The sequence below is a fragment of the Quercus lobata genome, chromosome 1 (assembly GCF_001633185.2).
Source record: "Quercus lobata isolate SW786 chromosome 1, ValleyOak3.0 Primary Assembly, whole genome shotgun sequence".
Lineage (NCBI taxonomy): Eukaryota > Viridiplantae > Streptophyta > Magnoliopsida > Fagales > Fagaceae > Quercus > Quercus lobata.
This window is the reverse complement of record NC_044904.1, coordinates 20,341,621-20,360,715: the sequence shown is the minus strand read 5'-3', so window position 1 is coordinate 20,360,715 and position 19,095 is coordinate 20,341,621. Positions and strand designations below refer to the sequence as shown.

The window sequence follows — 19,095 nt, the reverse complement described above, 5'->3', positions numbered from 1 at the left end:
AACCCGGATTATGTAGGGACCAATGACAATATTACGGCAATAATACCCGATTCATTGAATATATACTATATAATATTCTATCAATCGAGAGTATTATTGGCTATTGAGAAACGCTTGTTTCGTTTGTTTGGCTTTAGAAACTCAAAAACAGTCATTAACAAACGTTGTACACAAAAAATGAAGACAATTCCGGTGGTTTTGATGGGTTGCGGCGGCGTTGGTCGCCAACTCCTCCACCACATTGTCTCCTCCCGATCTCTTCATGCCAAACTGGTCATTCTCTTTCATCCATCCTCTATTCTCAAATTTCACCCCATTTTTCAAAATGGGTTTGTTTTCTTCTCCATTGTCAAAATTCTATACTTTTTATGTGCTGAGAGCTGAGCTGACATGTTTGGTTGGAACTGGCAGGGTGTTCACTTGAGAGTTGTGGGAGTCTGTGATAGCAAGTCATCCATTGTTGTGTCTGATGTCCTCTCCATGGAGTTTGATGACAAGTTTCTATTGGAGCTTTGTCAACTCAAGTCCAATGGTTCTTCTCTCCTCAGAATCTCTACTACTTCTGGTAATTCCATTACTATATCTATCTATATCTTTGCTTCTACTCATTAAAATGGATTTACAATTTTATTTGTATGTTTTTTTTTGCAGGAGTTGAGTATCAAGTACTAACCAATTCAGATTCAACAACAAAACTTATAGATATTGCGGCTCTTCTGGGTAAATCAATGGGTATGTGGCATGCATGTGTGTGTTCTTTATGTTTCACTGGGTTCTAGAAAATGGGTTTTTTTTTGGGGGGCATATTTTCATGCTTTTGGTTTTGAATTTGTTTTTTTTGATTTATTGTAGGTTTGGCTCTAGTGGATTGCTCTGCTAGTTCTGAGACTATTGGAGTAATGAAACAAGTGGTTGATTTGGGCTGTTGCGTTGTCATGGCTAATAAAAAGCCTCTTACTTCTACAATGGTAATAAACTTAGACTAGTAGGTTTGGTAGATTGAAGCAATTATCTTTCTAAATGTGATGCAAGGAACATTATTATGGATTTGTTGTTATGTTATCATTTTTGTGATCGCCATCGTATTTACCAGGAGAAACTGCCAATAAGGTCCATTCTAATTAATATGTATATTTAAAGTGAAAGTGTCCTTGATTCATCTTATTCCTTGTTCACCATTCCTGCACGACAAATTTGTCTTTGAAATACCAGTTAGTAAAATGAGGTATCTAAAAAGAACTCTGTATTTGCTGACCTGCAGGAGGATTATGACAAACTGGTCTCACATCCACGTCGCATTCGACATGAGTCAACTGTAAGTCACTTTTTCTTGATGCAGTGAGGAGCCTTTTTTCAATCCTATTAAAAAAAAAAAAACCCCTAAAGTATAAAGATGAAAGATTTGTTATGAATGGGAAAAGTATGTCCATGCTAGCTGTGAAGTAGGAATTTTTATGATTGATATTGTACTATCAGCTGTTTGATCTATTATTGATGGTCTCCTTTTTGGTCTTGCTAAGCAAATGGCATTCTTGGATTCTGATTTATTATTTTTGGCTTATATAGATACCTGCAATTCATGTTCAGATGGTTCATCATCGTGAACACGATGTTCATTTCATTCAATAAAAGTCTTATTACCTATATAAAAAAAAATAGATATCTGAAATTTGCTTAAGCAATTTCCACTGAATTGATTTCAGTTTTCTTACTAGGTTGGTGCTGGTCTTCCAGTTATAGCATCCTTAAACCGTATACTTTCATCTGGAGACTCTGTCCATCGTATTGTTGGGAGTTTAAGTGGTACCAAATTTTCTTAAGTCATTGTTCTATGGTTACAGTACATAATCTCTCATAGAGAATTGCTTGCATTTGTATTCTGGGGATCACATATATGTGAATGATGGTTTTTATCTCTTGTATTTGTTGTAGGTACATTGGGTTATGTTATGAGTGAGGTAGAAGATGGAAAACCATTGAGCCAAGTTGTTAAAGCTGCTAAAAGCCTGGGGTACACTGAACCAGGTTCAGATAATTCTTTTGCTTTCCTATAAACTGCATTCGGCAACTATGAAACTTACTTATCCAAAAAAAAAAAAAAAACACTCAATAGTCTATGAAACTTGTGTTTGCTATCTGATAGAGGAAGTGAGGACCTGCATGACTTTTGGCTTTCAATTGTGTTATGTATTACATTTTTATTTGGAATAATTTGAATTTTAACAAATACTCAATGCTGTTTTTTATTTTATTTTATTTATACTCAGGACTTTTGCTTTCAGTTGTGTTAATTACTTAATTGGTTGTTTTTTATTCTAAGTGTTCTTGCCTTTCTTCCTCGTAATGTTTTTTTTTATTAGTAATTCTTGAATAAATTATAAGGAAAAACAGGGATGCTGGTATCCCTGTGAAATTCACTTTTATTTATTTATTATTATATGATTCTTGTTATTTCACATGACTTCTGTTCTTCTTTGTCTCTTGACTCGCAATGAGAAGTCAGGTCTTGGAAATTAATTTTGAAGTGTCTGACACTATGATTATCACTGACTTGATATCCACTTTGCAGATCCACGTGATGACCTCAGTGGAATGGATGTTGCAAGAAAGGTTCGGACATGGTCTATTTTATTTGTGTCCAATATTATTGTTATGTTTTTTCTATTTATTTATATAGGCTTCTAGCTCAACATCATTAGTATCAAAAACATGCTTCCTATTACGGAGACCTTGAATTGGGCTGGCAGTGCATAATGCATGTTTCAATTTTGACTTGGTAAATTCATTTTGATTTGAAACTTTTGCCTTTTGGAATAATCTTTCAATTGTGACAATCATGGTTTTTGAAGAAGAACAAACAAGACAAAATTCTGACAAGATAGATAGCTTAAAGAAAAACTCTATTGACACTGTTTAAAACTCTTCACCATGCATAGTGCCCCACCACCACCACCAAATGGCCATCCTATTTACCGCTTTCTGCAGCTGTCCAACCATTTATGGTGGCCTACACCAAATCAATCGAGCCTTCAGTACCCACGTCCATTCCCTTTAGCGCAATTTTGTTATCCCAACCCTCTGTTCCATTACCCTAGGTCCACAACATTACCAGAAAAAATTCATGAATCTCTTGCGGGATTCAATTGTGTTACTGAAACGTCATGGATCTCTTGTTTGGTTGGAGGAATTGGTTTGTAAAACATTTTTTTTTTTTTGGATATTTGGAATCTAGTTCCTTGAAGTTTGATGCGGACTTTGTGGAGGGAACAAAATCGTCATACTTTTGAAGATGCAGAAAGTTCGGTGACTTCATTGCAATCATTGTTTATTAGAGCTTATTCGACTAGTGTCATGTGTGGGGTTTTACCAATAATAATTCCATTGTTGATTGTAAAGAGTCGCTATACTTCTTTGCTATTTATTTATTTTTTTGGATCAGTAAATGTGAAACTTTATTAAGAACAGAGAGAAAAAGAAACGGTGCATCCACTATACAAAGGAAGTGTACAGAGGCTGTGAATTGAAATCAGCTAAGAGTTCATAGATCCAAAAATTCTAGCCAATTTGAAAATCAGTTGGCCACTCAGAACAGCTATCCAATCAAAAAGAGTGCGAAGAAGTAACAGTTTCAGATCCAAGGGTGAACACTTGATGCCTTTCAAATGTGTGATTATTATGCTCTCTCCAGATAAGCCACATAATACATAAAGGTAGAGCACCCCAAATATCCCCTTTTTGATGCCGACCAAACCAACCTTTCCTACACTCCACCAAGGCCAAAATGCTCTGACATCACCCAAACTATCCCAAACATGCCAAACACCATAGACCAAATATCATATGCAAAGGGCAATGAAATAACAAGTGATAAACAGACTCACCACTCTGCTTACACGTGCAACACCAATCTACTACACACAATCCTCACTTATGGAGGTTATGGTTAGAATTCCCCCCTTAGCGGCTGTCCACACCAAAAAGCCACCTTTGTTGGGACCTTTGCCTTCCATATTTGCTTCCAATGAAAAGAATGATGTCCCCTAGGAGTCAAAGCTCTATACTAAGATTTTACCTCAAAAATTCCACTTGTTGTTGGGAGCCATGTTAAGTGATCCTCTCTGGCCCCCTCAATCTTGGCAGAATATAAATGGGTGAAGAAAGAATGCAGGAGTTCCAACTCCCAGTCTTGACAGGATCTTGTAAATACCACATTCCAAAAAACAGTCCCATTCTGTTCTTGCATTAAATCTGCCATCGCAGTTTTTTTTTAATCTCTGATCAATCAGAATATGTATGGAAAAGTATCCTTTAAGACTCATGTCCCTGCACCAGCAATCATACCAAAAATGAATACCAGCACCACTTGCCCCCTCGAACTTAAAATACAGGTTCCTACTTCTGTACATGATATCTTATTCTTTGTATTTCTTTAGGTTTCTTTGTGTTCATTATGGATATGAAAGTAGTCATTTTTCAATGAAAAAGCTTTACTTATATAGATATAAAAAAAAGTTATGATCATCCATTTTGTTAGTGTTTTAGCATATGAAACCTTCCAAGCTGTCCTGTTTCTTTTGTGTAATATGTGAATCAATATGGTTGTTATAGTTTTACGTGTTATCATTGATTTATAAAAAAATTTGTACATATGTTAGTATTTTTATGTACAACCCCCATCATATTTCTGATGTAAAGTGATTTTAATAGTCATGTAGATATCATCTGCAGAGCAGATCTCCCTGTGATGAGAATATAGATGTCATGGTTTTTGAAATGCAGAACCATGATTTATTCCCCTTGGTCTAATTATTTCTTTTATATTCACATGCAGGCATTGATCCTTGCTCGGCTTCTTGGTCGGCGCATTAACTTGGATAGTATTAAGGTTAATGCTCTATTTTGCTTGTATTATCACACTCTTTCAAACTAAAATATCATTATTTTATAATTATGATGACGCTCAATTGATGTATATTAGTGCCGTCTTTTAATTTTTAATTTTTTATTAATAAATTTGGTTACATATGTTTTCAGATTGAGAGCTTGTACCCTGAAGTAATGGGATCAAATGTAATGTCTGTTGAAGACTTCCTGGACAATGGGTTGTCATTGCTTGACAAAGATATCCAAGAGAGGGTTAATAAGGCTTCTTTAAATGGGAATGTGTTGCGTTATGTATGTGTGATCGAGGGATCAAGGTAATTTTTATATTCACTCTAAGAAAGATACGGACAATTTTATCTAAATTACTTTTTAATAGATGTTTGAAGGTGTGTTGTATAATAAGCATAAAGTCACACAATGTTAAAGTTTTCATTAAGGAACAAAGCAAAGGTGGTTTTGATCTTGCAGTAGAATATATGCATCTTAATGGAATCATTGTAGAAACACTTGTCACTTTTGTTAAAGTCCCTAGGATAATGATCTAAGGAGGTGTTATGAGTGACAGGGAAAAGTGTCATGATGGGGGAAAAATTTTTGGTGCCTAACAGTGTGATTGGAAATTTTGTTACAGACAAAAGAAGTAATGATGAGGAATGAAGTTTCTAACACTTTTTTTGTTTGGTAATATGGAAGGAAAAGAAGTAAAAAAAGAAAAGAAAAAGAAAAATAAAAGAAAGTAGTTTCACTGAGGTTGTGTTAATATGCTATAGTTAATTTGTGCAATATGCTTTAAGTGTTGTACATAACCACAACCTTCCACTTCTCCCTAAAAGCATCCAATTTTGGATAATGGGGTCTATTTCCTTCCATCTCTTTTCTCTTCTCACCTTGTTAAATATTCACATATGGAAGTGGTTAAAATTATTACGCGCTTCACTTCTCCTCAAAGTCTTGGCTTTGCCATTGCCCCTTATATATTTACTTTTTTTTCATTCGTAGATGTGAAGTTGGAATTCAAGAGCTTCCTAAGGATTCTCCATTGGGAAGACTGAGAGGAAGTGACAATGTGGTAAGTACTGTGTTTTTTCTTCTCACTGTTTTATCCTTTACTGGTTAGCTAATGAAGGTAGGTATAATTCTGAAAACACATTATAGCACATCAGAAGATACTGCATCTACAACCAGGATGTCTCTATGAAATAGCTCATACCTAGTCAAATCTTTGGCACTCATTTCACATCTTATTCAGCCTACACTCTGAAGTTCTTTTAGCTACATATGGCCCTGGTTACGTGTGTTAAGTCATAATATGTAAAGACTAATTTTCATTTGATGTAATGCAGTTGGAGATATACAGTAGATGTTATTCTGAACAGCCACTGGTTATTCAAGGTGCTGGAGCTGGTAATGATACTACAGCAGCTGGAGTTCTTGCTGATATTCTTGATATCCAGGATTTATTTCCTGAAAAATAAATCTTTTGTGGCTGATGTAGAAGAAACTCGGGACCAATGGTGATACGAATGTTACTTGCCATTGCAACCAAGCGTTCGAAATATTTGGGAAAAATAGTATAAATATTTCTTTCTTTGGAAAGCTGCCACTTGCAGTTTGGTCAATTTGCCTGCAATGTTTGTATGCGTGAGTTCGTGTATCAACCGAAATTTGGTGCAGATGCATTTTACTTAGCACTGTCAGCATACTGCCTTGTTGGTGTTTGGCAAGAGAGTACACTTTAAGTTTAATGCCCATTACCATGATATATATCCTAGGGCAAACTACACCAACCTCATTTGATGTTTCAGGAAACGATGCTCCCTCCTAAACTATTGAAGAAATGGTAGTGAATTCAAAATTAATGTTTGACCTAACTTTGTTAAAAAGATGTTTGATATATATTTTTTTGAAGGATAAGGTTTCTCTCCAGAAATCCTTCAAACTCCTCGTGTGTGTATATTATTTGGATGTGAATTTGAAAATCTAATCGTTGGATTGTATGTTCTCTATGTTATTAACATGCATATCAAATTTCATTCAAATAAGATATTATTTATTATTTAATCAATAAACTTAATTTTTAAGCTTAATTTTAGACCACAACTTGAAATTTAAACATTTGATTGATAACATAGATATTGATTTTTGATTTTTTTTTTGAAATTTTACAAGTAGTGAAGATATAATAAGAACATGCAATCGAACGGTTAGAATTTCAAAATTCACATCAAATAAAAAAATATAGGAGAAGTCTCCAAACACCTTTTCCATCAATTTAAGACCCAATTAGTTTAAAATGGACCCAAGTGGATTGAATGAACCAAAGTGGACCGAATTGGACAGTGGTGGATCGAATTGGACCAAAAAGACCTAAGTGGACCAAATGAAACTGAAGTGGACAGAATTGGACCAAAATGGACTGAACTGAACTGAATGGACCGAATTGACCTAAGAGGTCCGAATTGGACCAAATGCACTTAATTGGACCGAATGGAACTGAGGTGGAATAAATGGACTGAATTGGATTGAAATGTTAAATAAATCCTACAATTTAGCTTTTAGATATACGTGTTTGAAATGGCTAGGTTTAAGAAGTCATTTCAATTTCATAATATCACAAGAATATTTGTTTGAGCAAAATCTCCAGAGGCTTAAACGATCATGTGGTGTTAAATTTGTATCAAATAATTTATATTAGTAATTGTTCTTCAAATACCTTAATTTGAAATCATCTCTCCAAACGTAATATTGGTTTCAGCAAAACTGCCATATTGCCCATTTCTTCATTTCTTTAATTTCTTAAATTTCCTTTTTCTATCCTAATTTCATTACCACTGACAATGGCAGAGTCAGAAAAATCTCTTCAAATTCTGTCAATCTGAGCATTAACAATCCGCTTGATTCCCAATTGATTATTCATAGCTTTTAGTTTTCAATTCAGTGTGTATAGAGTAGAGTTGGCCAGAAATTTGCAGCCAACTCTACTCTACTCCCCCTCCTTCTCCCTCAATCCAAACAGGCCAAATAAGCTCTAAGGTTCACTTTAAAATTGGAGAGAATAGTGGGAAGTTCATCAACAACACCATATTATGTATTTCTTGTTTTCCAAGCTAAAACCAATACAATCTAATTCTTATCAAATATAAAGATAAGTTCATCTTTGTCTTCTTAAGTTTATTAATAGAAAAAGAAACGTAGCTCTTATCCAAAATTTACAGAATCCAATTAGCAGAAGTTAAATCTTGACATGGTGAAAGTGGAAAACAGCTGAATCAAAACTCAGCCACTTCAGTACGATCAAAATAGAAGCCAGTAGGTCCTCCATCAGGTAAAAGAGCCAGCATAACTGGGCCTCTAGCTCCCTCTTCTACACTCATTGTCCCTGTGTTCCAGTTTATATCTGTCTTGACATAGCCAGGATGAACACAGTTGATACACATGTTGGGGAACTTCTTGGCAAGAATTCTAGTGTAGGCATTGAGGGTGACCTTGGACATGCCATAAGCAGGCGCCGTCAATGGCCATCCATTGCCTTCAGGAGCATTTTCTTTCAAGTCGTGCAAAAATCTTCTCAATACGACTTCTACTCTTTCTTCAGTTAGAGTCTCTACATCGCTTAGTTCTTTTCTTATATGCTCACCAGGAATTCTCTGCTTAAAGTGATGCATGTAGTTGTATTAGATAATTTTTACTAATACGACACATTTTTTCCATGTGGTGCTAGGACCTCAATGAAATAATTGATAAAATGTGGCAGTGATTAGTGGATTATCCAAGGATGAGATAGCTGCCGAACAGATTGCTCATGAAACACCTCTTATTGATTTAAGCAAATACTGTGAACTACTGGTCTAAACTCACTCTACCATTGTGTTCATAGCAGATGATAATGCATGCCTTGTTTGTATCTTACCTATTATACTCTGATGTGAATGAAAACGAGGTTCTCTTATGATGTTGGAGGTAAATCTAAGTAATAGGCTGGTATTTTGGGGCTCATACATCTCGCAACACACACATGCTTAAAAAACATGCCACAAGAACTTCACTGTCACAAGAACACACATGAAATTTTCATCTTAAGGGGGTTAAAGAAATTAGTAAGTTTAGGGACATAACGTTTTTTACAATTGTTGATATTGACTGTTGTGATTGGTGTATAATAAAAGTGATGTTAGTGTTAACCATAGATGAAAGTAATGTTGTTTTAATCACAACTGCAATATCAGCCTGTATGTTATTTACCATCTAACCTTATTTACTATTTTTTTTGTGGGCCACCAAATTTTGGTTCTGGCTGCCAAAGTAGCTTACTATTTAGAATAGGGTTTATGCAGCAAACACTGACAATTTGTACAAGGCTAAATGTTGAATATATGTGTGGATATAGGAGATTAGCTTTTCACCTTTAGCTGACTCCAGCGAGAGGACAAATTTACTATCCTTGCTCCTGCAGGGGAAAGCTTTAATAGTGGCAGGAGAGCCTCAGTTACTCTTCTCACACCATAGTAATTAGTATTCAAGCATTCTTCCGCTTTCTCATAAGTTGTTTTAACCACTGCTTGAAGTTGAACCAAATTGTCAGCCTGGCCTGAGAACTGCATTCAAGTAGTTATGGGTATCGGTCTGAACAAGGCATGCATCAACAATTTACTGCCTTTATGTTATGAGCTTACCCAGGATGAAGGGTCTATGTTTAAGGCCTTTAGGCCTTCCATATTAACCACAACCGCAGAAGCTCCAGCATTATTAACCTGCAAAAGTCAAACGAAGGTCATATTATATTTTTTAATTACTGAAAGATGGTTACACAAACTAAAGTTCATGAAAACTTTTTTAAAATTTTAGAATTCTATATCTTGTACTTTTACAGCTGAGAAAAACAAATCACAAAATATTGTAATTTAAAAAAAAAAAAAAAATTAAAAGCAGCAAATTGTAAGTACTTGTATCATATTATTATCAAGTACTTGGGGTAATGATGCAATAAGGTCATAAGGCCATTTCGGCATGAGATCTCTTATTATACAAGGCCTACCAAATTATTATGCATTGACCAGCAAAATGAAGACTACCCTTTTGTCTTTCTGAACTATTTTAATTTTGCACCTCATTTCCATCATAATCCAAGTTATCCAAAAACGTGTATCTATAGTAAATTAGTATGATAGTGTATATTATTGATAGACATAGTCAAGTCTAGAACTATGTATAATATATGAGTTCAGTTAAAACCTCATTCCACTAAATGCAGTAGACTTATTTCAAGACATCAATATTTTATACAACAAAAATATAATTAATAATTTCACAAATAAAGTTTAAATATTTATTCATAATAAAGGCACTAGAAATTATTATGCCAAGTAACATAATTATTCTAACATAATTAGTGAATGATCTATATGGTTGAAGAAGAATTAAGACACACATTGTCATTGAAGAAAAACGTTTTGGGCGTAATGCCTCTCTGGCCTTCCTCGTGAAGCTATCCCACTTTATGTGGCTTTTGTCTTCCGTGTGAAGATTTTTCTTAGTTGACTTTGGTTGATCTAGCTTGCTATCTCCCTCACCACCTCTTTGATCTCACCTACTCTCAACAACATTTATCTCTCTTCTCCACTCCACTCTCAGTTAATATTATAGTACGGCTCTGTTATGACAGAGACCTCTGTTCAGGGGCGGCCCAACATAATTTGGGGCCTAAGGCGAAAAATTTATGCGGGGCCTTTAATATGTAAATATTAATTAAACAAAATTATTTAATACTAATCAAATTAAGGTTAATTTGATACATTAAATACATAAATAATACCAACTAGACTAATGTTAATTTCATATAGAGAATTGAATATCATAATTGAATTATAAATATTAATAAAAAGAAATAAAAATATATTGCGATTGAAAAAGATACTTTATTTTGGATATAAGACGATGTATAGTTAAATAAAGTTGTAATCTAATTTTTAATTTTATATTTTGATTTTAAGAGAGAGAGATAGATATTATTTGGTGTGTGGCTTTGTAGGATATTAGTTTACAAAAATCAAAGTCTCAAACTATTAAGGGAGATTAATCTATAATTGATGATTTAACACATTTGCAACATCTTTTTGAAATATTTTAGGGTTTCAATTGAGTTAAGGTTCTATTAGTCTTGTAATTTGAGAGTTTAATAGAAATGAAAAATAAAAATGCGCTAATTAAAAGCACTATAAAATGTTCAAAATATAATGTGACATTGTCTCTCATTGATGAACTTCATCAATTTAACTAATGAATGTTTATATTACTTTTTTGTAATTAATAACATGACAATTTGTAAACCAATAGTAAAATTTGTAGTATCCTTAACATCACTAATAAAAAAAATGTACAATCTTTAGAAAATATATATATAGTTTTATAAAAATTTGGGCCTTCAACTATGGAAAGTATGGCCTTTTTTCCTAAGAAAATTTTTGTTTTTTGGTGGGGCCTTAAGCCTAGGCCTAACTTGCCTAGGCCTTGAGCCGGCCCTGCCTCTGCTGATGCCATTACTTCTCAAGCGGCCAAGCTCAGTTGGCTTAAGAGTAAAGTCAATCTGGAAGTAGTTTCAACCTCCAGTAATACATCCAAGTGTTTACTCATTGGTAAGATTTATCTAATAAATCCTTTCTCAGAGCGTTAGTTAAGGACATTCTAACAAAAGCTTGGAATGTATTAAACGAAATAGAAGTAGCCTCAGTGGATAAGAATGTTTTTGTGTTCACCTTCAAGCATGAAGCTGATGTTAGACGAGCTTGGGACAGAAGGCCTTGGATGGTTAAGGGTGAACACCTAATTCTCAAGAGATATAGTCCCGATATTAGTGCATCTGAAGTGGATTTTCCCACTACTGTGTTTTTGATTCAAGTCCATGGACTCCCTCTTAACCGGCAGAGCGAGGAAAACCAGCTTAAAATTGGGAGCATGGCTGGTCGAACCTTGGAGATAGATTTTGTGGGTCTAGGGGATGGTATTTGGAGGAATAATGTCAGGGTTCAGGTAGACATGGACACTAGTTGTCCCTAGGTTCCAGGCTTCCCACTTGAAAGAAACCAACTTCCAGATTTGTGGGTCCCTTTCAAGTATGAAAAGTTGGGCAATTTTTGCTTTGGGTGTGGTCTACTGGGTCATGACCAAAGGGATTGTCAGGATAGTGCCACCCAACGGTTTATGAGGGAAGGAGTTTCTTTTGGCTTTTATGGAAGGTGGGTGTGTGTAGATAATGACGAATTCCAATCAGGTATGAATCTGGAAAGTCTTCTTAATTCTGATATGTCTGGGAGTGGTGGTTACCGCCATGAGGCGGCTGGAGATGGTGCTTCAGTTCCATCGGGTCCTCCAAAATGGATTTAGTTAGCCATGGACTCTTGGAATGCCATGATTGCTAGGGAAGAAAAAGGTGTCAGAGATGAAGCAGTGGTTTGCCTAATGTAGTGTAAACCTTCTATTCCCTTGTTGATTGATGGGGTTGGCATGGAGCGAGAGACTGCTAACCTATCCAATTCCTTGGTTAGGCTCCCTCTTCAACCCAAAGCCCAACTAATCCTATTTTCCAAAAGCCAAATTCCCAAAGCCAACATAGCATGTGAAGACCCAAAAGAAAATCATGTCCCTCCAGCCCACCAAACTCCACTTCTATCGTACCCAAAAAACCTAGACTCAACAACTTTGTTAATCCCCTTAGCTCATCTCTTAAGAAAAATGCTTCCACTTCCACACCTCCCTCGAATCATCCGTCCCATCTTTTATCCCCTAGCAGAAGAAATTCTCTCAAAGCCAAAACTAGAGCCAAGTCTGTTTCTCGCGCTCTTAATCAGAAAAATGGCAAAGGTAGGGTCTCCAAGTCTCATGTTTCTTTTTCTTCCTGTGTTCTTCCGATGGCCAAGGAGGTGGGCCTTATCATGCCCCCCACCTCGCTATGAGGGCTCTAACTTGGAACTGTCGAAGTGCTGGTAGATCCTTGACAGTTAGGGCCTTAAAGGAGCTAATTCGTGAGTCAAATCCGGATTTAGTTTTCCTTTCAAAAACTAAAATAAAATCTCCAAGAATAGCTAATATTAGTAATAGATTAAATTTTTCCCAGTTTCAATGTGTGGAGGCTAGTGGTAAGTCTAAGGGTCTTGCTCTTTTCTAGAGAAAAGGTGTGGATTTAGAAGTTGTTTATTCTGATAAAAATATGTTTGCTACTCTGGTTTATTCGGATCCCCCTGAGTCTCCATGGATTTTGTTTGCATATATGGGCCTTATAGGAGGGCAAAAGGAAAGTTTTTTGAGAAATGCTTGAAAATATGGTGAAATCTTTCTCAGGGCCCTGGGCTATGATTGGGGACCTAAATTGTATTAAACGCTCTGAAGAGAAACGTGGGGGTCGTGCAGTCTTTGAATGCTCTATGAATTATCTTAAGGATTTTATGTCTAATATAGGGGCAATCGATTTGGGCTTCAATGGCCCCTCCTTTACTTGGTCCAATAGAAGAGAAGGTTTAGCAAATATTAAGGAGATGTTGGATCAGTGCTTATGTGATTAGGAATGGCAATCTCTCTTCCCTAAGGCTGGAGTCAGGCATCTATGTAATTCAAACTCTGACCACAACCCAATTTTGTTGGACACTCACTTGGAGCCAGAAAATCCTCTCCGTCCCTTTTGTTTTGAAGCAATGTGGACTAAGGCGGAAGAAAGTAGATTGGTTGTTAAGCATGCTTGGCAAGTTTAGGTGGAGGGTTCTCATGGTTTCAATCTTGTTAAAAAATTAGCAGTAACCTGCCACGACTTGAAGTACTGGAATAAGAATTCTTTTGGGAATACGAGGGAAAAAATCAATTGCCTCCAAGCCAAAATTTCTGAGGTTCAACAATCTGCCCCTACTAGGGAAATTTTGGAGCTAGAGGCTTCTCTTAGCCTAGAGTTAGATGGCTGGTTGGCCAAGGAAGATATGAAATGGAACCAAAAGTCTAGAGAGTTATGGGTCTAGGAAAGAGATAGGAATACCAGGTATTTTCATCTCTCCATAATCATCAGAAGGCGTAGGAATTGTATTTCTGAGATTAAGTTGGATGATGGTTCTTGGATTAACTCTAGGAAGGAGATCCAGAATTATTTCATTGATAACTTTAAGGCTTTGTATCAAACTAGCTTTCCTCCCATTCCTGATGACCTTAGTAATCTAATAGGGCCTTGTGCCTCTGATTAGGAAAATGAGGGCTTATGTAGAATCCTATTTAGGGAGGAAATAAAAAATGTGGTGTTTAGTATGAAGTCTCTTAAAGCTCCTGGCCTTGACGGTTTTCTAGCCCTATTTATAAGCACTATTGAGATACGGTTGGTGATCGGGTTGTGTTAGCAACCCAAAGTTTTTTTTCGAAATGGTTGGCTCTTAAAGGATTTCAACAAGACCTTCATCTCTCTCATCCCAAAGAAGAATGGGGCTTGCAATTTCAACCAATTCCGTCCTATTGGGCTTTGCAATGTTTGTTACAAGGTGATCTCAACAATAATTGTTGGCAGGTTAAGGCCATTACTAAATAGGATCGTGGATCCGGCTCAAGTTGCTTTTGTTCCTCATAGGTGGATTAATGAGAATGTGGTTCTTGCCCATGAGATTATTCATAGTTTTAAACATACTAGGAAGAAAATATGCTTCTTGGGAATTAAGCTGGATTTTCAAAAAGCTTATGACAGAATGGAATGGAGGTATTTGATCATAGTCCTTAAAGCTTTTGGATTCAGCGAAAATTTCACTAATCGTATTTACTAATGCCTATCATTGGTGCAATTCACTTTGTTGTTGAATGGGGGTCAATGCCCAAGTTTTAACCCTTTGCGTGGCCTTTGTCAGGGAGATCCTTTATCTCCCTACTTGTTTATCCTTGGCAGTGAAGTTTTGATGAGAATTATCAACAAAGAAGTGGCTGATGGCAATATCTCAGGAGTGAAAGTCTCAAGTATGACCCCTCCTATTTCCAAACTTTGCTATGCAGATGATGTTATCTTATTTTGTAAATCTAAAGCATCTGAGCTAGTTTCTCTTAAAGGTTGCCTGGAAAAGTATTGCTCCCGGTTTGGACAGAAAATTAGTGTAGAGAAATCTGGTTTTTTCCCTTCCAAGGGTGACAGTCATCAATTCCTCAATCAAGTAAGGTGTACCTGGGGACTTTGTTCTCTCCCTCAACACACTACGTATCTTGGGGTCCCCCTATTTTTGTCTAGAAGCAGAGGTCAAGATTTCAAATTGGTGAAAGAGAGGTTAAAGAACAAGCTCAATAGTTGGAAGTGAAAAAATTTATCTTGGTCCAAGAGGGCGACCTCTATTAAATTGGTGGCTCAAGCCATTCCCGTTTACACCATGATAGCCTTTCAATTCCCAAAAAATCTATGTGAGCAGCTTGATGTTACTGTTCGTAGGTTCTGGTGGAACCCTAAATCAAAGCCCGATTCTTATTGGACTCCAATTTCTTGGTCGTCATTATGCAGACCCTAAAAGGAGGGAGGCTTGGGTTTTAGGAAATTCTGGGATTTCAACCAAGCTCTCCTTTCCAAACTTGCTTGGTGGGTGCTATCTGGGAAAGATTGTCATTACATTGAGGTACTGAGAGCTAAGTACAAAGTTCACCACAATTGGCTTAATCAAACTCCCCATAGTAATGCTTCCCCTGTTTGGAAAAGTCTTATTGGCACTAAATACCTATTATTTGAAGCGGCTTGTTTGTTGGTGGGTAATGGTGAGTTCATTAGAACTTGGTCAGACCCATGGGTCCCAAATCTACCAGGTTTCATCCCATCTCCCAAGGTTGGTGTAAATCCTGATCTTGCTTTGATTGTTTCTCAACTCTTGAATCAAGATTGAAGTGGTTGGGATATTGCTAAACTTTGGCATTTCTTTGAGGATTCGGTGGTGGACATTATTATGCAGGTACCTTTGCCCTCTTTCCCTAGTGCTGATTGTTGGTCGTGGACCCTCACAAATTCAGGAAAATTCACAATCAAATCTGCTTACTGGTTGGGCAGAATTTCTTACCCTCCTTTGATGATGGACCTCTCCTAGGGCCAAGTGTGGAAGTCTAGGCTGCACGAAAAGCTGAAAATGCACTTATGGAGAATTGCTGCAAATGTTTTACCTACCAAAGATGTCATTAGTCAATTTGCCAATGTTGAGGTGGGGTGTCCTCTTTGTAACTTGTCTGATGAATCGCCTCTCCACATATTTGCTCTTTGCCCCATTGCTAAGTCACTTTGGTTTCGCAGTTAGTGGGGTGTGAGAATTGACTCACTTGGCCTTGCCTCCATTCATGACCTCATTAATTTTCTCTTCTCTCCTCCATTTGCCGAGGAGCTTACTGTGTGCCAAAGGGAAGACTTCTTATTTTTTGGAGCTATTTTATGTGATGTTATCTGGAAGTAGAGAAATCTTTCTCTTTTTGAAGGTGTTGCTATAAAGGTTGAAGAGCTATCCTCTAGAATCTCTTCATTATTTCTTGAACACAAGTCTACTAGGCCCTTTGTCTCAAGCCAGGCCACCTTGGCTCCTTCACATCAGTGGACCCCTCCCTCCATTTCTTCAATCAAGATTAATGTTGATGCTGCTATGGGCCCTCATTTTTCTTCCATTGCATTTGTTGCCAGAGGCTTGAGAGATAGAGTTAGAGGCAAAGACAAAAAGATAACAACTTAGGCAACACATTGAATGATCTGTGAAGAAAGTGTTGATACAAATTTCATCACGTAACTTTTGGAGGCATTAACTGATTGTGAAGTTACTGCATCTCATTTTCATTTTAGCAAAATCCAACGTACCTTTATCATAATTTGGCTATACATTTTAATTGAATGGTTGGTATAAGATTCAAATAGGAAAGAATTTCATCCTTAAAATTTTGGCTAATTTTAATTGAATGGTTACAACGTTAAGTTTGGAATCAATTTAAGATTCAAATTAGGGGCGCCAATGTTTGACACGGTCCGCAAACACGATACAAACATGACACAGGTTTTTACGAGTTACGTTGGGCCTTAGCGGGTTCGGGTTATAAATGGGTTGACCTGAAAGCAACACGATAATAAATGTGTCATATGTAGGTCAACTCGCGTGGCTTGCAATTGACATATTTAACACGCCAATTTATTCATGTCAACCTAAAATGACTCATTTAACCTAACTGGTTTAACTCATATAGCAAATAAATATTCATTTTATTTTAGATTTGTCAAATACCTTTTATATCCAACTTATATCATAAACTTAAATAAAAAAGTGAGTAATTACAAAAACTTATAAGTATTATAATTGTAAGTTCAAACTTTACAAACCCTAAAAAATCTATGAATGATATTCATAGTCATAGTTATAGTCATGATCAATCTATTAGTTGCTCTAACTCTTTCAATATTGATACTTAGCATTTGACAAGTTCTGTAGATGTTATATTGTTGTTGAGCTATTTTATTTTGAATTTTGGTTGAAGTGTATGCACTTCTTTTGGGATGTAAATAACTTATTTATAGATGAATGCTATATTTTTGTTGAACTATGTTATTTTGATTTTGGTTGAAGTGTATGCACTTTATTTTGGGATGTAAAGAACTTATTTTTAGATGGATGGTATTAAATTATCAACTTAATATTTATTACCTTCTAAAAAAAAAAAAACTTAATATTTATCAAATACTTTGATGTTATTTTGAACTTTTGGACAATGTGTTTTAATTAAGTATTTGATGTTGTTATTGACTTTCAAATTGTATATAGGTATTTTGATGTTATGAGTTTGTATTCAATTTGTTGTTTATTAAATTTTAACAATATTAATCAGGTGTTTTTTTGAAGCAAGTTAAATGGATTGAATTTGTGTCAATCCAACTTGTTTAATATTAGGCAAGTGGAAATGGGTCATGTCACATTCGTGTCAACCCAACACGACCCATTTATTAAGCATGTCAAGTGGGTCATGTCGTGTCAACCTGCTTCATTAACAGGTCATGTTAGAGTTGAAAGGTCATGACATGATTATAAAATGGGTTGGGTTTAGGTTGAGCCATTTAACTGAATATAACTACATCAACACAACATGCTAACCTGAATTAACATCCCCAATTCAAATCCCTCTCCCTTCCTTACTTGATGTAATATTTGAAAAAAATAAAAAGGATGAAGGAGTTTCATCCTTACCAAGATATCAAGCCTGCCAAATTTTTCCTGGATGAAATTGGCCAAGGAGTTGATGCTAATTGGGTCCAAAACATCGAGCTGATGGAAGACTACATTTGACATACCTGACTCATTGAGCTTCAGCATAGCCTCCATCCCCCTCTTCTCATTTCGAGCCGTTAAAACAATTGTCACACCTTGAGATGCAAGTTGCTGCACAGTTTCAAGACCGATGCCCTTGTTTGCACCTGTAACCACTGCATACCTATAACAAACAATGTGTTTCTTGTCAAGAAAATGTTAGCTAACTGATATGTGAAAGCAACTAAAAAATATATCAATGTACCTCTCTGCATGCTTTCCATTGCTTCCCATTTCTGAAAAATATATTAACTTTTATTATCTTATAAGGGAACAAAAAAGGATGCAGAATAGGATAAGGTATTATTATTTTATATACATTAGAAGGGATTTGCATGAGTCGGGTTGGGTTGGTAGATTGGTTTGGAGGGTGTTTTTAACCCAACTTTACTTTATTGGGTTGAGAAATTCCCAACCCAGCCCACATGGTTGGATTGAATTGGGTCGGATCAGTGAGTTGTATACATATATATATATATATTTTATAACTTATTATTAAAAATTAAGTCATAAATTATTTAAACATTTTTTCAATAAATTATAACAATTCATATAATATGCTTAAGTTGTATTCAAAAATTTCAAATCAAAACTAATTCTCAAAATACCAAAATCAATCAAACCAAAAAAATTCAAATAAGGATAATAAAATAAACTTATATACATCAAGGATTGGGTTGGGTCAAATGGCTTTAAAAAACTATCAATCCGAACTCGACTTGACCTGATGTTAAAAATAAAATTTTAACTCAATCCAATCCATCAATCCATGTAAACCAACTTGAGGCATCAAGTTGGGTTGATTTCGTCGACTTGGTGGGTTTAATACACACCCTTGAACATTAGTCATAAAACACATAGTATGGTTGGTGTTAGATTATGCATATGACGTATACGTGAT

General features: G+C 35.8%; 2 protein-coding genes across 2 annotated transcripts; one reads left to right on the top strand and one right to left on the bottom strand.

The window, feature by feature from the left end:
• The first annotated feature begins 88 nt into the window (after window positions 1-88).
• On the top strand, window positions 89-6,810 carry LOC115982614 (bifunctional aspartokinase/homoserine dehydrogenase 1). The gene is made up of 12 exons (XM_031105260.1): window positions 89-273; window positions 412-565; window positions 652-732; window positions 853-968; window positions 1,262-1,315; window positions 1,716-1,803; window positions 1,933-2,025; window positions 2,570-2,610; window positions 4,832-4,885; window positions 5,035-5,198; window positions 5,884-5,953; window positions 6,228-6,810. The coding sequence occupies exons 1-12, from the start codon at window positions 178-180 to the stop codon at window positions 6,357-6,359; spliced, it is 1,143 nt and encodes a 380-aa protein (XP_030961120.1). The 5' UTR covers window positions 89-177; the 3' UTR covers window positions 6,360-6,810.
• Window positions 6,811-8,085: 1,275 nt separating this feature from the next.
• LOC115986302 ((+)-neomenthol dehydrogenase-like) lies at window positions 8,086-18,428 on the bottom strand. Its single transcript, XM_031109187.1, has 5 exons — window positions 18,400-18,428; window positions 18,075-18,318; window positions 9,558-9,635; window positions 9,288-9,479; window positions 8,086-8,531 (listed from the first exon to the last, which is right to left on the bottom strand). The coding sequence occupies exons 1-5, from the start codon at window positions 18,426-18,428 to the stop codon at window positions 8,154-8,156; spliced, it is 921 nt and encodes a 306-aa protein (XP_030965047.1). The 3' UTR covers window positions 8,086-8,153.
• Window positions 18,429-19,095: the final 667 nt, after the last annotated feature.

Bases quoted from the DNA above. Each gene is read 5' to 3' on its own strand.
- LOC115986302 (XM_031109187.1), bottom strand. From the start codon at position 18,428: ATGGGAAGCAATGGAAAGCATGCAGAGAG. The intron at 18,319-18,399 runs GTACATTGATAT...TGTTTGTTATAG, and splicing joins AATGGAAAGCATGCAGAGAG to GTATGCAGTGGTTACAGGTG. The intron at 9,480-9,557 runs GTAAGCTCATAA...ACTTGAATGCAG, and splicing joins ACATAGACCCTTCATCCTGG to TTCTCAGGCCAGGCTGACAA.
- LOC115982614 (XM_031105260.1), top strand. From the start codon at position 178: ATGAAGACAATTCCGGTGGTTTTGATGGGTTGCGGCGGCGTTGGTCGC. The intron at 4,886-5,034 runs GTTAATGCTCTA...ATATGTTTTCAG, and splicing joins TTAACTTGGATAGTATTAAG to ATTGAGAGCTTGTACCCTGA. The intron at 5,954-6,227 runs GTAAGTACTGTG...GATGTAATGCAG, and splicing joins TGAGAGGAAGTGACAATGTG to TTGGAGATATACAGTAGATG.